The 17,973-nt window shown below is 38.2% G+C and overlaps 1 protein-coding gene across 1 annotated transcript in view; it reads right to left on the bottom strand.

Annotated features, from left to right (window-relative positions):
- Positions 1–8,538: 8,538 nt before the first annotated feature.
- The window catches only part of LOC138042056 (ras-related protein Rab-8A-like), a 19,308-nt gene continuing 9,873 nt past the window's right edge, over positions 8,539–17,973 (bottom strand). Inside the window, exons 3-8 of the mRNA XM_068887795.1 lie at positions 13,162–13,222; positions 12,788–12,865; positions 11,883–11,972; positions 10,338–10,403; positions 9,147–9,197; positions 8,539–9,042 (exon numbers count right to left, since the gene is read on the bottom strand). Of these exons, the coding sequence (XP_068743896.1) occupies positions 8,953–9,042; positions 9,147–9,197; positions 10,338–10,403; positions 11,883–11,972; positions 12,788–12,865; positions 13,162–13,222 (436 nt within the window). The 3' untranslated portion in view covers positions 8,539–8,952. The remainder of the gene's footprint in view (positions 9,043–9,146; positions 9,198–10,337; positions 10,404–11,882; positions 11,973–12,787; positions 12,866–13,161; positions 13,223–17,973) is intronic.

Genomic DNA, 17,973 nt, shown 5'->3' on the forward strand with positions numbered 1-17,973 from the left:
CGTCCGAAACTGAAGAAACCTGATCTCGAGCCTGATTTGTTTGTCAATTATAGACCTATAGCCAATATTCCATTTCTCTCTAAGATAATTGAAAAGTCAGTCGCCATTCAAGTTCACAATTACCTGAACTGCCATGGACTATTTCCTTCCTTACAATCTGCACATAGGAAACACCACTCAACAGAGTCTGCCCTACTCAGAGTTAGTAATGATATTCTTAGGATACTGGACTCCCAAGGCGAAGTAATTCTGGTTCTGCTAGATTTATCAGCAGCGTTCGATACCATAGACCACCATCTTCTGCTCACGAGACGTCGAACATACTTTAACTTTACTGAAACTGTTCTTCAAAGCGGGTTCTCTTCGTACTTACTTGATCGTTTCCAGCAAGTAACTATCAGTGATTCTACATCCTTACCGCGATGCTAAGAATATGGAGTGCCTCAGGGCTCGATACTTTTATTCTCTACCTGGCACCTCTTCAAGGTGTTATACTTACTCATGATTTAAATTGTATGTTCTACGTTGACGATACCCAAATCTACATCGCTATTAAAGATCCTGAGCATTCTGTTGATTCTGTCGAAATTCTTCAAGCATGCGTAAATGATGTTTTGGCATGGAACACTCAGAACATGTTGAAGAGCAATCCTGGTAAAACTGAATACTGCATTTCACCAGTCCCGTTTAAAGAAGCAACCGTCATCGTTGGAGACTTTAACGTTAGCTAATAGTACAATAGGAATCAAAGCAAAAGCTAAGAATTTGGGCCTTGTAATGGATAAAACTTTATTTTTTAATGACCACATCAAAGAAACATGCAAAAACAGCCAGTTTTGCTATAAGATCCATTGGACGCATCCGTAGATACCTTCCTTATGATGGGATGAAGATGCTAGTCAACTGCCTTGTGATTTACAGACTAGACTATTGTAATAGCGTTTTATATGGGATACCAAAGTACCAAAGGGACAAATTACAGAGATTACGCAATTTTATCGATCGCTGGAAGTAGTCTTCAAGGTCACGAACATTTTAGTGAAATGTCCAGGGGAAGGCAATGCTCCTTTATGGGTTTTCAGGGCACAGTCGCTATTAAAGTTCCACAGTCGTTTCCAGTGCAGCACTGGGATACCGCTACAGTTGACCAAATTTTAATCGAAGGAGATAGGATGTACTTGAATGCACTTGAAAGTCAAAGAATTCCAGATACAGACACGTCCCTGATTTACCTGCCAAATCAAACTCGCTCGACAGTTCAATCGCCCACCATTGAGGTCACAAAACAAAATCAATCGCCCTTTGAGGTAACAAAATCGCCTTCTGAGGCAAATGAATGTTCGAAAACATTAACCTTTAAAAGAGATCATAGACCTCACTGTGATTACATTTTCAACTTGTATTTTAAAATGAAAAGGTGTCTTCTATTTCCAAATGTATCCGGTATTTTTATATTTAAAGGAGAACTCTCTCCTCAGTATGATTACATTTGTTCACATTGTGTATCGAAAAACTTTGTCTATTTGGAGAACATTGATACCGTTTTCTTTCTGTTACATGGTTATTACATGACTAGGAGAATATGTGGAATAAAACAAGTTATTATAGTTGCATTCTTTTGTTTATTACCTATTATGTTTACACTCTTTCCTTCCCTTGCTATCACTAGCTTTTTTCATTTTTCATTTTTCATATTGAGGCATTACATTCACTCAATGTGCAACAAAATGTCCAGGAATAAATTATTATAAACATCAGTCATCATCTTTGCTATTGTTACCTTCATTTTTATAACTCACCTCGCAGCACTTCGCTTGCTATAAGTAACTTCTAGTTTTAACCATAGTTAATACAAGAGAATGGTTATGAAACGCGACAAGTTTCTTTGTTCTAGGTTTTTGTTCTCTTTTTTGGCTTTGACCGTGCACAAAACACAATTGTTGTTTACTCCGTACTGAGCAACTAACCAACAGAAAGATTGTGCGCGTTCGTGGACTTTCCAACCGGGTTGGAAAGTCCACGAACGTGCACAATCTTGGCCTCTTTGTTTGCAACTTTGATATTTGCCGAGCTTCCAAACCATTCCATCTATTAACTATGTTCTAACGAACGATAAAGTAGTACTACGTACGCAAAAGTGACCTAGGATTTACAATCCCCTTAGCTTCTATGTACAACGGTTAATTACATGGGGTCTAACTGGACACAATGTGACGCGGGATTCTAGAAGCTGGCCACGTTAACCTAGCCTGTTCCAGGCTCTCAGATAGGCGAGAAAACGAAAAGAACTGCGTGTGAAAAGCGAGTGGGGGCTTGGGTCGAGGCGAGGCGGGAGAGCCTGTAAGCATCTCTTTAAATTCTTCATTCCGCCCACTTTGCAAATAACCTTTCGCATGTCAAAATGTCAATGTCAAAGTGTTGAAAATGGGCGGCATTGTGTGGTCCCACGCGAGTTCAAGCGCGATTCTTTTATTGTTGTTCAGAGGTGATGCGTTAATTCTCACTTGTGCGAGTACGTTAGCCAGAATTTAAGGCACTTTTAGGAAAATAACTTTACGCGAACGAAGGCATTGTCAAAGCAACCGGGAAACGAGGGTCAAGGAAATCACCGACGGGAGATTTAGCAAATTCGACCAAAAGACACGACCAGTTCGAAAGCTGCGAGTTCCAGACGCTGTGTTGACTTTTTCAAGGAAAACAGAAACCCGACCATTGAAGTTTCTGGCCTAGATGATAAGATGGTCTCATCAATAAACTTCAGCTCTGATGCAACAGGACAACCGATAATGAATGTGAAAGATTGATATTTCATGTGGATGGGTTCAATTGCATTTGCAGTATACAGACACGCGCACGTAGCCATCACCTTCGCTTCCTGAAATCGCTGGATCTTTTAAAGCTTTAAGACATACAACGGAAATACAAGCCTGTTTTCGGCAAATTTTTGCGCTCTTTCAAAGTGGTTTTTTCTTTTTGCTCTCATTTTTTCGACGGCGATGAAGGCAGAAATTTAATTGACCCTAGCTAGCTGGTGAATTCGAATACGCAGCCAAGTATTTGCATAAGAAAGAATAACAAAATATTGTATTTTTCTCGTTCGTCAGAGTTTTCAGAGAGCGCCGTTGAATGCTAACAATTGTGGCGTGCATGGGACATAATAGTTGTGTCAAATGCGAACTATATACACTATATATCGTACCCGGTGATGCTATATTGTAAGCGTTGTGGAGAGATGTCCTATCACAACATTGAAGCGCTTTCGCAACGCGCGGCAGTAACTGAAAATTTATGCTTTTACCAAAACCAGTTGGAAGCATTGCAAACGGATCGTTTTTTCGACTTTAATATTAAAGTCGAACAGACACAACTTTTGCTCGAATCTGAGGGCTTGTACGTTTGGGAATACTTTAAGACACTCAGCGACAGAATTGACCTCTTTCTTTCGTGCTCCGCGCGTGAATCAAAATGATTACGAAAGTGTTGATGTAAACTGTCAAAATTGACCAATCAGAGGGTATACCAGGAGCTGGTATACCGGAATGAAGAATTTAAAGAGATGCTTACAGGCTCTCCCGCCTCGCCTCGACCCAAGCCCCCACTCGCTTTTCACACGCAGTTCTTTTCGTTTTCTCGACTACCTGAGAGCCTGGAACAGGCTACGTTAACCATTCGGTGGAGTTTCGTTGTTACCGTGGTTGCATATGATAATTAACAAAGTGCACAAACCGCAATTTGTTTCATTATGTGAATCGTGCAAGTCACGCACAGAGGTGCAAAATTAGGTTGTAATGTTAATGTTAAGATTTCTTCTAGATTGTCGCATTTGTCAACGTTGCTCAATTAACCGGTAACGTACGGTGGCCCACAAGGCTCAAACACAAAGAAAGAAAGAAAATGCAAATAAACCAAAGGAAACGCCAATAAAAAAGAAAATGCAAGTTGGCGAAGAAATAAGCGCCGTTTTAACAACAGGCCCATGTTAAATGTCCCGGGGACTCGGGAATGGACAGTCCATTGCGATGACCCCATTTTGAAGATAAACAAGTTGTAAACAAGTTGCTTGGCAACGGCCGAAAGGGCAGTCCCAGCCAGGATTCCAACCTACGACCTTCCGCAACTCCGGTCGGATACTCTCACTTCAAGAATTCGGTGTTACAGTGGTCGTAAGTTCGCATCCTGCCGAGTACTGGGATTTTTCTGATGTCCTTTCGCCGGTCGTCGCCAAGCATCCAGCTTAATTTTAAAGTCTCTATTGATTAAAATTTGGTCCACTAAAGAAGTATCCAAATTCCGCACTGTACGCGGCTTTGCACACAACACAAGTGTCAAAGAGCATTGTCCTCCCCTGGAAAAACCGTAATGAATACTTGCAGCGATTAAAGTTGCGTTTAATCAAATCAACATTTCTCAATGGCCAAACCAGGTAGTGCTATGCGTGCACATACGTGGCAGTTGCTGCCCCTGATCTTAAATGCTACATACATCACAGATCATCGCGCACGAAAAAAAATCCTGAAGATCGCGAAATACTAGTCACAAATTGTTATTGCTGCTGGCCAATGCTGGAAGCAATGAGCGCTTTCCATTTGAATGGAAAAACTGAGGAGAATTTTTCTATTCAACGGAACAGAACAATTTCCGTCATTCAAAACGGCACAGGACGAGAGTCTTCCTTTCGCAAGGGGTTGCTTTTTCTCTCTTTCTTCATACGAGACTGGATACTGTACTAACGATTTACAATAAACATTTTCGCGGCCAAAAGCCGCGCTTTTAGTTTATCAAGGAGGGTGGGACGCTTTAGAGGTACACCTGTAAAGGTACTTTTTTTTTCCCGAAAAGTTTCTACTGGAAACGTCAGTTCCATTTGATTTTAATATAACCGGAACAAGGTTTTCCAGGAAAGAGCCAATAAGAACGAAGTATCGGACAAGGCACGACAGATGAATATAATCACTTCACCACAAAGTTTGGTCAAGAATCATTGACCGCGAGCAGTCTCTCTTTTGCTCGAAATTCCGCCGAGAGGCTTCGCCCCTCGGATATCACGTTCTCTTAGCGGATTTTCGAGCAAACGAGAGAGTGCTCTCGCAGTCTACAAAAACACTGATTTACATCCTTTTTATCCTGCTCTTCCTGGCCTGGGTTCTTAAGACATCTACAGGAATAAAAATTAGTCACAGAACCTGCGTGATTCTGTAGCAAAGTTAACGAAAGCATAACTTTGCGTGCCACCAACTCTATGTAAAACGTCTTCATACAAATGATGGGAAGATGGTGGATTAGGAGAACTGACGATTGTTGACCCAATTACATTTTTTCCCAGCTACAGACCTTATGCATAAATGCAGCCAATAAATCATTGTTTTGTCTGTTTACAAATTTTGAACAAATTTAATAAAATGTCTGTTGTGAAATCCATCAGGTTGGCCTCAATTACATATACACAACAGATAAGAAACGTTCTTTATTTATGCATATGGTCTACCCTTACACTGCTCTTACTGATGTATAATTTCTTTTTTTTTCTCAATAGTAAGTAAAAATGGGAATGAAATCCCACATAATTTCACTGTATAAAAGTTACGAGCCACCATTCATACGGACCTCGATTGGGGTCATATTATTCTTCTTTTTGATTCCCAAACGAGATCAATAAATGTATGTATGTTACAACAACACTTCAAACATATTTGTCTCTGCTTTCTAAGAGTTTCATTAACCAGTTAAAAGAGTTAAATCAGACAGAATTGCTGGGTCATACCACGATGTTTTTCAGTTCAGAAGATAACTTAATCAAAAGCTCGGTCTACAATGCATAAGTAAACCCAAACGCTTATATTTAAAGATGACATCGGGGCCATGGGGCTATGCAATTTACATTTTAATGTATTTTGTAATAAAACTTCTGAAGAGGTTAAAAAAAAGCTAGGCAAAATCAAGCACAAGAGTTACAACAAAACGTCTAATAAGTTTTATTATCATAGTGGAATGACTAGTGAGTTTTGTTGGGCACACATATATTCTTCCTTCTTATTCAACACATTGTGACAATGTCCAAATATGGTCATAGTGCGCTCAACATTCGTCGTGCGTACTCAACAGACACGTAATTTGTCTGTGTCAAGGAGAAAAATGGTAAGTTCTTCTTGCCTTTTTTTCCAATAAACGTAGAAAATTGTGCTTTGTCATTAATGTGTTGAATAATAATACAATTATCCTGCTCAATCTTGCGGAATATCACCTGATGTTAGCCAACTCGGCCTACGGTTTCGTCGGCTAAGTATCATGCAGGCGATATTCCGCGCGATTTCGCAGGATAATAGTTAAATATGCATCGCCCTAAGGGTCTCCTTATTGGTTCAAAGTGCCAGTTTTTGAAAACGTTCTTATTTTTTCAGCATTTATGCCGTGAGAATGAAATCGCCGGTAACATCACTTTAATGCGCCCTGAATGTAGTTTTGAATCAAAAAACAGTATTCCTTTCTTTTTTTAATCCTATTTTCCCCTGTTAGGTTCTCAAAGCAAAAATAGGTAGTCCTATGCTGGAGGTTTTACCTACAAGAGATTTTAATTTTTTTCTGAAATTTTATCTAGTAATCGATTTGGAGATTGTCAAAGTTTTTCAATTTTTTCAAATAATCCTCTCAACAACGAGTGCGAGTGTTTCATCATGGGTTCCAAACACCGAGAAACAGATGAAAACACGAGGCTGCTTCGGCCGAGTGCTTCTAATGCTTTTAAATTCGCACCAAGAACGTTTCTAAGAACGTTTCTATTATTGTTTCAAGGTGTTTGGAAAACCAGATGAAACCCGAAGCACTAGTTTTTTAATATGGCTTCTTAAGGAAGTTCGCGCCAATTGTTAATGCGCATCCTTACTGCGCACGCAATGCACACGCCACGTCATACACGAGCGCGCGCGCTAAGTAATAAAATGAGAACTGATAGGGCAAAAGGCCATTGCTAGAGCTTTGCCTGGATTTAACGGTCTTGGACGTTCGGTGGCCCCTATTTTTCTTTCCAGAAACGGATTTTATTTACAATTATCTCCACGTTGTCCAAAAATGAACAAAAAATCAATGTGGGAAGTTCAAAAAATTTCAAGATTTCTGCTCACGGGACATCAAATCCTGCCATCTTGCGGCTGCAAGGCGCGTGAAACTGTGGTCGCTAAATGTCCAGTCCACTTAAACAATATTTGGCAGAGAAGATTTCACTTCAAAGATTTAATTGCAATATATTTGGGTTTACAGACGCTGGCCTTATTCGATAACGAAGCCCGATTTTGTCACATTTTGGGTGTTTTTCCGGACATGTTCTCTCCAAAACGAAGTTGGTGACCCCCCATTTTTTTAACATTTCTGACATAACTAACTCATCATCTTACAGTGGTAAAAGTTTCAGAAAAAAGTCAATGTTGAAAAAATTTGGCGCGAACGTCCTTAAAGCATCTATTGTTGTATTTTTGTAATATATTATTGCATTATATTGTTTACAAAGTTAGTATGTAAATTATTCAAAGTTGGCCTGATCGTGACTTTTTAGGGAAGTTATTTTCGCATGTGCTTGCGAGAGATGAGTGCAACTTCAGCTAACTCCCGTTTTCGATTTTCAAGAACAGTCGAAGGAGAGTCTGCTTTAGTCAGTGGAGCACGAAGTATAAAGATAAATGCGAGGTGGAAATTCTTCGAGAATGGCAAAGGACGAGAACATTACAAATTTTCGAATTTCAAAGTACGACTTTCACCTCGTGTGTAATGTCGAGGACAATGTGGAGGACATGGATGCTTTATCATTGAACTACTGGCTTGTTAAATTTATCCAGGAGGTGGAAATATGAAGGGCGGCTAAAGACGCATTTAGGAGGTGTAAGAAAGAGTAATGAAAAAGCGATCAGTATAGTTGTAAGTTAATGACAACAAATAGCAGTATTCAGAATTTTGCTTTTGTTTTTTTTTTTTTTTGACATAAACACACGTGTGTTTTGATATCAAACACGGCGCCGGTTTCCATCTAATGTTTCATTGGGTAACAAGACCATCCACCTGACCAAAACAGGTATAATTTATTGGCTGTTGATGTCATGAATCATTAATGAATTTGAGGAGTGTTATGCTTTTATACCATACTTTGTCTGGGTTCTCAGTCCAAACATTGATGGAAGATAACAAAAATAATTCAAAACGCAATTTAATGCGTTGACTCCTGGAAGTAACACTTCACAGATTTTACTCTGTCTAACGCCAGACGATTTTACTTGTCAACTGGGAGCGTCCTGGGCCGCCTTCAGAGGAATGAAAGTTAAAAGGATGTAAATCTCATTTCCGTAGCATAAATACTGATGAAATAACAACATTTTTAAAATTGACCCCTTAAGCCTATGACAAGACCTTAACTGGGCTCAAAAATTTTGTTTCAATTTAGTATTAGACTGTAATTTAAAGTGGGTCCCTTAATACTGCCCAGAGCACAGCCCTTCAATGAAATCAATGCCCACCAATTCTTCTAACCTTGAAGCCCTGAAGACAAACATCATCCAAAGTCACATGTTTTAACAAACAACTTTCTATCTTGAGAAAGATTACTCCTACGAGGGAGACCTTCTTTGAAAATGAAGCAAAATGTTAAAACAATGAATAAGAAATGAAAGGAAATTCAAACAGGCTGGAGGGCTGGGACATTCAATTGCCTAACTATCAATTTCCAAGCTTTGTAATTTCAAATAACCATTTCTTGACCGCGAGTATCACATAACCTGAAGCCCTGCCATGAAAGAAATTTTGGCTGTCATCCGATAAGAAGAAATGGCAAATGGAAATACATGTACACCTGTGTCTAAACTGTGTCCATCAATTCACTGACGTGATATCGTGGATGGACTAAAAGCAAAGAAAGGGTTATAGACACGCACAGAAGTAACAACGTTCTTCTATGGCAATTTCTTTCTTATCCTACAATATCGTACATCGGAAAAACCCTTTTGATTGTTTAGGCTGTTGCGTGACCTGGACTGTGTTGGAAGCTTGTGGGCTTGATTGTTCCTATGAACAAAGAAAACGAGAGATTGAAGAGAATTCAAGGATTTTGCAATGTTCACCACACCACAAGCAACTTCGTCATAATATTGTTTTACAATTGAACTTACGAGTTTCTTGTCCATTTTAAGTTTTATATCTCTTGCAAGAGTAAAAAATGCCTGTAGAATGATAGAAACACAGTTAACCTCGTGTAAACATGCACAAAGGTGATCATTTGGATTGCACCGAGTCACATCTGGAATACAAAGACAAACCTTGAGACTGACGTACAAGTACAAACAACTACGACAGCCCATTTTCTTCTGAGCACAGATACTTAAACGTTACTACTGCTCAAGAGAAAAGGTACACTTGACTAAAGCTATATTGTCTGTTTCATTTTCATTCCCAAAGGGCTTAATCCTTTGGGTCTTCGATGATAAAAACCTCTACATTCTTCAGGAGTGTGAAGTAACAGAATCAATGACCTCTGACCCTTCTGTGCAGTTTTGAAAATTTGAAACAATTATGGCTGCCAACAATTACAGAAATGGCTCACCAATACCACTGCATAAATCTAAAACTTAGCAGGTATCACTACCATTGGTAACTTACAGCCTACAGCTGTATAATTATGTAAAATGCAATCTACTACGAAAACCACCAATCTGTGGACTGAAAATTTATGTGTCTCTTCCCCGCGCACTTTCGCTTGTAAATAGTTCAAATTCTTAAGAGGTACTGGCAGAACTGAGCCTATATGGAAGGCTCTATAATCGCGGAAAAGCTCTCGGAGAAGACTAGAGAATGAAAATTATCAGAAAAGGGGGACACTTCACCACAGCTTTTTTTGTGGGAAGTTCTTCTGCGATTGCCAAAGAAAAAAGAAATTTTGAAAACGTGTTTTTCCACTGTTGCGGTTGTTGAGCATGTGGGAAAGGAATCTCATTAAAATGTTAACGAAAGTAGCAGCACTCAGGCCCATTCTACAGATCGGTGGCGTAGTACCCCACAGGAAAGTAAATTAATTAGCAACATCTCTAGGACCTAATTAACCCTTTCATTCTTGAGAGTGAGGTTTGCATATTTTACTCTGTCAAACACCAGATGATTCTTTTATTTTACTTGTCAATGGGGGTCGCTTCAGGGATGAATACACCAAGGACCTTATAAGAGCCATCAGTTTCACACATGAACAAAACTCTTAATGAAGTCTTGCCAACATATTTACATATAGTGTACAACTTGTTCCATAATAATTATTTCCTGATCATCTTACATGTACTTGGCGTTCGAGATAAAACGAAGCCCTTACTCACCTCTTCTACATTAATACTGGCTTTTGCACTTGTTTCCATGAATTTTATCCCATATTCTGTGGCCAACTGAAGAGGTGGAAGGAAATACAGTACAGTATGAATAAATATTCATCAAGTCCACACTCATACAATGTAGATAAGCCACACCCCCAAAATTTCAATCATGATTTTGAGAAAAAAATAAAATCTTGAAAAAAGGACTCTCACAAAAAAGTCTTGTCTGTTGTCAGTTGTTAGTGATAAACATGCCGAAATCTAAAGCTGTGTATTTGCAGGGACCTCAAAATGTTAATCAACTCTTAAAATACCTTTTTTAAAGCTTACAGTGTGTATCTTTAATTGATTTCCCTGTAATTCTTGGTGCTGATGACACTTGTCTTCATTTTTAAAGCCCAAAGTTGAAATAAAACGATGAAATTTCAGTGAAAATAAAGTGCATGGAAACAAAACGTTTGCTTAGTAACCACACAGTCATTTGCAGAAGGAAGTCTGGACCGAGTCACGTTGTAAACAACATGGATGTCAGCCATGCCTGTATACCATTTTTATAAAAATGTATAGAAGCCATCGATCAGAAAAAAAGGTGTCGCTTAACAAGTCTAGTTTAACCACCTCATGGGCAAACATGCCATGCAAGTAATGAAGGGCAACAAAACAGTTGGTCATTTGCCGCGTGAGGTCTCTCGAATAGCATAGTATTTTCTCGCACACAGTGGAGTTTGGGTGATTGGTTGAAGAATATGTTCAATCTTTATTTACTAAAGGTTTTAAGTGTTATTTGTGACCCCATACCAGCCAGTTCACAGCCTCAAAGAAATGGTCTCATAATATAAGCCGCACCCACGATTTTGAGCCCAATATTTCAGGAAAAAGATGCAGCTTACACACAAGTTTTTATGGTACACGATTTTGTTGACTGCGATTTAATTAATTCATCAAAAAAGCTGTAAATCACCAAAGGTATCTGTTAAAATAATTTATCCTCTATTATAAAAGTGTTTATTAGTGACAAGGCCATGTTTTGTTAGCCACTCCTAGCTGCCTCTCATCCATCCCCTTTTCTTGTCCCTTGCAAATGCAGGGAATCGTGGTGCTGTGTCCATAGGGCACAAAACTAGGTGGTACAAATAAGTCGATGAGTGAATTGGCCACCATAAGAAGGTTTAAAGACTGCCAAATCTCCCCTTTTTCCTTTGCTGACGCTTTGTCAGCAAATGGATTGTGGTCCATTTCCTTTTATCAACTTACTACGATGCTCTCTGTGAATAGTGCCTGGACAACACTGTATGGGAGCTTGTTGTCAGGAGGGTCTTGCTGTTGTGGGTTGACACTCACAGTGGTTTTCCCCATTCCTTATGATTCCAGTTATTTACTACATGTACATGTAGGTGCAAATTCTCAGTAACTCAAAAACAAATACGAATTATTTTGAAATGCAACCAAGGGGATGCCGAATGTAAGAACACCTGATTAGGGTTTAGGGTTTTGAAAATATTTCCACTAATGGTGTTGGTAAGCATAATCTGTTAACCAATTTACAAGTACCTGTGTTCCTCGTTCTTTTGATACAACTCTCCTGTCCTCCATGTCGCATTTGTTTCCTAGCACCATTTTTTCAACATCAGATGAGGCATGCTACAATATATCAAATTCACAATTTAAAGAATGCTGCCAATGCAACCAGAACACCATACAATACAATACAATACATGTACATACTTAATGGACTGCTCCCCACAGGGGCTTTTCAGGGCCAATGAAACACAACAAAACGACAGAACAGAACAACAACAACAACAACAACAACTGTTAAGAATCCCAACTAGCCGGAGGCAAACCAGTTGGCTATTTACAAGTGCAGCTGGGAAGTTGAACCAGGGACTACCAGGATCAAATTCAACGAGTGGTTAGAGCGGGTCTTGAACCCTGGATCTCCAGATCTCAAGGCAAGGGCATGTACTACAACCAGGAACACCGGAACACTCCGGAACACTCTGGAAGTTACCCAAAACCCTCAATTTGGCTAACCCTAGGCCTAGCTAGGCCTTACATTGGTTTTTCGGCCTAGGGTTAGCACACCAGAACACTCCGGAACACCCTGGAAGTTAGGGTTAGCCCTCAATTTGGCTAACGGTTAGCCAAATTGAGGGGTTTGGGTTACTTCCAGGGTGTTCTTCTGGAGTGTCTCGGGGTGTTCTGGGGTGTTCCGGAGTGTTCCAGGGTGTTGGGGTGTTCCGGTGTTCCTGATTTTAGTACACGCCCAAGGCAAGCGCCCTAACCACTGGGCCGCACTGCCTCCTCCATGTCTACAAAATAAAACAAGAAGAAACACTGTAATACTGACATGGATAAAACAGGTTGAGTTATTGACAGCTTTGTATGAATATGCTGCTAGCATTTAACAGGCCCACACGAGCAAGTTTGTGTATGTATTACATGTATATTCCCACCTCTTCAATGTTTCTAATCCAGTTCTTGATGTTCTCAAATGACTTTTCATTTGTGATGTCATACACAAGCATGATTCCCTAAGAATGAAAATTGTATTTTTTTAAATTATCCACACGATGACATTAAAGGTCACATGTACAGACCTTTGTTTATAATAGCTGGTGGTGTTTTTAAGAGACAATACTCAAGCATACAATGGAAACTGGACAAAATCTTTCTGCAAAAATAGTTTGATGAATTTCATCTTTTTTATGTCCACATGCTGCTTCCCTCAAGTCAAAGTTGGAAACCTGATCTCACCACACAACGCTGCAACATTTTTTGATTTCAAAATTCAGTATCTAAGAATTGCTGCAAGTCTGCTTTCACTCACCATAGCTACACGGTAGTAAGCAGTGCTGATGGTACGGAACCTTTCTTGTCCAGCAGGGTCCCTTGCATTTAGAAAAAAAATGTTACCACCTAAGCAGTTCAATGGCTCTACAAAACACTTACTCTGCATTGTGATGTTTTTGCCTTTCACATTTTTTCAAGTATGACCATGAACTCAACAGTCTACATTACAAACACATTAACCAGCAATACCCCTGGGCTATAGAAATGTACAAGCACTTTTAGGGTTTTTGTTTAATATGCCATGACACATGCCTTTTGAAGATTGCTCAAAGCAAGCCCATGATATGTTTGTTCTGTCTGAATTGTATAAAATTAAATGACATTTCCGAACATTTTGTAACAAAGAAAATAGCATATTAAATTTCTTGGAATGGGGCAAAAGCAGCGAACATCAAAGAATGAGCACATAAACGTACGCAGTAATAGTCAAAAAGGTAAAAACCAAGGCACTTAACCAAGACATCTGAAAACATGCATGATGTTTTCTAAGCAGGATTAGGAAAATCATTCCAGACTATCTAACTGACGAAACCTTTAAAATGTTCTCTCTTAAGGACAAATGAAGAGCTCTACAGCAAGCAATCTCTCAAAACTGGGGAATTACATCCATGAAACAGGAAGAGTTGTTAGCATGGGCATTGGAAAGAACCAAAACTCTGTGGTGACATAAGGTAAAATCACACAGCAAGAGCACAATGCCATGAAGGAGAACATGTTTCACGATAAAAAAACAAATAAATGAAGTTGTGAAATTGAGATATTCTATAACACTACATTATAACCAATGCTTTCAGGTCCCAGGGCTCAGTGAAATCCTATACTTAAATTACTCATCAGAAGGTCCCACAAGAAAATTTGATACCAGCCCCCTGATTTTCACATAAAAAGTTACATGTGACCCCCTCTCTTCGGATGTGAGTTTACATGTTGTTCTCCCATCTTGTTCTTCAGTCCCCCTCCTGATAATTATTGCACAGTCCCTTATGTCACGTACCAACCTCAAATCCAACTATATGAACATGTGCAGGTAATTTATTTGTTCTTCGATTTTCGTTTTTCTTTCAAATGTCAAACAAAGTGATTCCAAAGTCGCAAGCTTAAACAAGCAAGTACACAGTGTTGACTTACCAGTACTTACATTTCAACAACTTTGTGTAAGTAAGTAAGTAAGTAAGTAAGTAAGTAAGTAAGTAAGTAAGTAAGTAAGTAAGTAAGTAAGGAAGTAAAGGGTTTAATAACAGGGCTCTTCATCTGTAACTAACTAATTACATGCTAAGATAAAAATTACCAAATGTTAATATGTACAATAGCAAAACATTCTAATCTAGACTTAAAACTTAAACTAATTTAAAAATTTCTAAAGACGTGCATTTGCACTGTTTTTTAAGAATTTAAATAAACGCGAGGTAAATAAATTTAAGTTATCACAGATTTTCAATTCCTTTGGTAGGTTATTAAATAAAGCGGCCGTGGTGTCTTGAAAGGTCCCCTTTTCTAAAGGAACCTGTAGTCTAATACAGTCTGATGAGCGCAACTCTCTAACTACCCTTATCAAAATTGAAGCATGGTTAGTATACTTTTTGTATACAAAGAGTATACACCGTTTGTACCTCACTGTTGTGGTGTACATATTTAGTATACATCAAATATACATCAAGCAAAATTTCATCTTGCCATTTAAGACTGATGTATACTATTTGTATATATCACCATTGCATCAGGGCTATGATGTATACTGTGTGTATACTACACACCCTCATTAACTCTGTGATGTATACTTCATGTATACATTACAGCTGCATTAAGACTTTAGTGTATAATTTTTGTATACAATGATTGTCCCAAATACCAAAATGTAACTTAACATCAAGAGTAACGTATACTTCGTGTATACATCTAAGCCATGCGATGTACTTGGTTTTCAACATGAGGTATATTTACTGTCTACATTGCTAAAACTGTCTGAATTTGCAACTGATATTGACGACAATACAATTTTTTCAATGATACACTTTGATATCATTACCATAAAATCTCAGTTATGAGTAGGTGCATGTGTAAAACATTGATCTTAATTAGGCTCTAGAAATTTTATGTCAAGTTGTAAATGTTAACCAGTCTTACAGCAATTTAGTTAACCCTTTAAAGCCCCGAGGGGTTCCCCATTGACGAGTAAAATCGTCTGGCGTTACACAGAGTAAAATCTACTGGCGTTAGACAGAGTAAAATCTACAAGTGCCATTTGGCACTATCGGGGCTGAAAGGGTTAAAAGGCCCCCTTGTAGAACCAGACATATGTAAATGCTATGTAAAGTTTATCACATAACTATGTAGAGCTATATAAAGGCTATTTCCTGCTCCTTACTATGTAATAACTATGTCACTTGCTACATTACATAGTTCAGTCTGTGTAAAGCATATGCCATTACTATTGCAATACTATTTAAAGGTCACATAGCTCTCAAATAGCTATATAAACACTATTGAAAATCTTCACATAGTTTTTAAATAGCTATATATTGACTATGTTATCTGAAGTCCAAGTATACTTTTCACTTACATAGTAAATGCATACTATGCTTTTGGTATGTGATTGTAAAGCATAGTTTTCACATAGCACATCAAATGAAGAAAAGTTTACATTGCTTTTACATACTGCTATCTATTTCCTATGGCTTCCTATGCATTTGCTATGTATTGGGATGAAATAGTTTTTACATATTGCACCCACATAAACAACCAGGAGTGTAACATTTCCATATACTTTACATACTGCTATCTATTTCCTATGTTAAAGCAAAGGCTTGCTATATACTTTATTTACCATGTCTTGGGGTAAAATAGTTTTTACATAGCACTTACTAAACAAAAAACATGAAAAAACCTTACATAGACTTTATATACTGCTATCTATAATTGGCCATGTTTTGGACCTGTACTGCACCAACTAAAACAAACCAGGAGTTACGACATACATAGACTCTACATACTGCTATCTATTTCCTATGTAAAAGCAAAGGCCTGCTGTATATATTTACTATGCCTTCGGGTAAAATAGTCTTTACATAGCACTCACTAAAAGAAAAAAAAACAGGAATAAAAATCCACATAGACTTTACACTGTACCTACTACATCTATTTCCTACTGTACGTTATTTAACATAGAAATTAAGCAAATTCCTAGGATTTCCAAATCATGCCATCAGCAAAACTCAATGAGTTGGAACTCTTGGAAGTTTTTGGGAATTGAAAGCTAAAAGGGCACTGTGGACTAGGAATATTCCAATCAATAATTCAACTTGAGGGTCACTTGAGTGAGTTGAAATTCTTGAGAATTTTGTGCAATAGCACTGAATGTGCCAGTGAGACAACAATCAAAGTTTAAGTGCCCTTTTAGGATTTGATTTCATCTAGTGCTTGAAAAAATAACCTCAACTTCAACCTTCAATGCATGTGTAAAAAGGTTTGGTCTTATTCAAAGCATGCCAATGTGAATGTGATATCTTTCGAGTTAATTCACTGTTCGTAAATTATGCAATGTCCTTTAAAGGCTCCAAACTTTGAACATAAAATCACTCTTTACACAGAGAAATGGAAAAGAAAGATTTTATTCCGATGTATCCAATAGATTGTGAGAAATACCAACCAACGGATTACCTTGCTCTCTGAGTCTCATAATCGGCCTTATTCCAAAAGGAACATGATGCATTACTCTTGAAAATTACACACTCCAATTCAGCACTCAATTCTCTCAATGAACTCCAGCATCTCTCGAACCTTGCTTATTTAAAATTAACCCGTAAAAAGATCGTCATCCTCCGCCATCTTCGACAACACGTAAGAGATACGACTGGAAACTAGTGAGTCCTTTTTCGATTTGGTCAGCAGTCACCGGTAACCAGTCCAGCTCTTACAGGTTTTTGCGCGGTTGTATTCAAACGTTTCATCTGCGATCACGCTTTTGTGGTGACGATTTTTTGGTTAGTTTTACTCTTTAAATGCTGATCCACCCAAGGAAATACTCACAACAACTCAAGTTAAAAGGTAAGCGTTGTTGTTGTGGGAATAACATTTGATTTGATGCCTTATTGTCTTCAAAATGAGGAACGATTTACATGCATGTAGAATTCACATTTTCACACCTTCGAGTCAATTTGTGACGTTCGGAGACTCAATTTGGCTTAAATGCTATAGCCCTGTAAAAAGAATTGGTAAACCTTTACAAGAATAATGAAGTTAGATCAAATGGTGAAGCAAATGATTTGAAAAAAAAGTTCTCATACGGCAAGTTACATGTTTACGATTCACAATTGATTCCTTGTCGTAAAAATGCTAATTTCTGTCACTTAATCAATGCAGAAAATGCCTGAGAAAGCTATTATGGACGTTTGCAAGTAGAGACCCAAATTCATGAGTCTACTCTTCACACACTTTAATTGTAATAAAAATGATCAGTGATTTAAAGGAATCACTACATGCATCATTGAAGTGTATGTACTGTATTTTTTTTAGTTGCCGTGAAAGAGTATAAAGAGACAGCAAGGAAATAAGATCCTTTACAGCAGACAAAAATGCTTAGCAGCCAATTCTGCCTCCTCAACCAGTTATGGTTTGATGTATTTGGGGATCTCTCCTTGCAGACAAGTTTGTTATAGTTCAGTGGTTTATCTGAAATGTTTTAAAGCGTTTTTTGTGGTTAAATTTAAAACAATAACTCAATCCAAAGATTTTGGTATGAATTAAATGTTTAGGTTCATGCAATAAAAATATGTAACTGCTTTGAAATCTA

This window comes from Montipora capricornis, chromosome 3 (genome assembly GCF_036669925.1).
Source record: "Montipora capricornis isolate CH-2021 chromosome 3, ASM3666992v2, whole genome shotgun sequence".
Taxonomy (NCBI): domain Eukaryota; kingdom Metazoa; phylum Cnidaria; class Anthozoa; order Scleractinia; family Acroporidae; genus Montipora; species Montipora capricornis.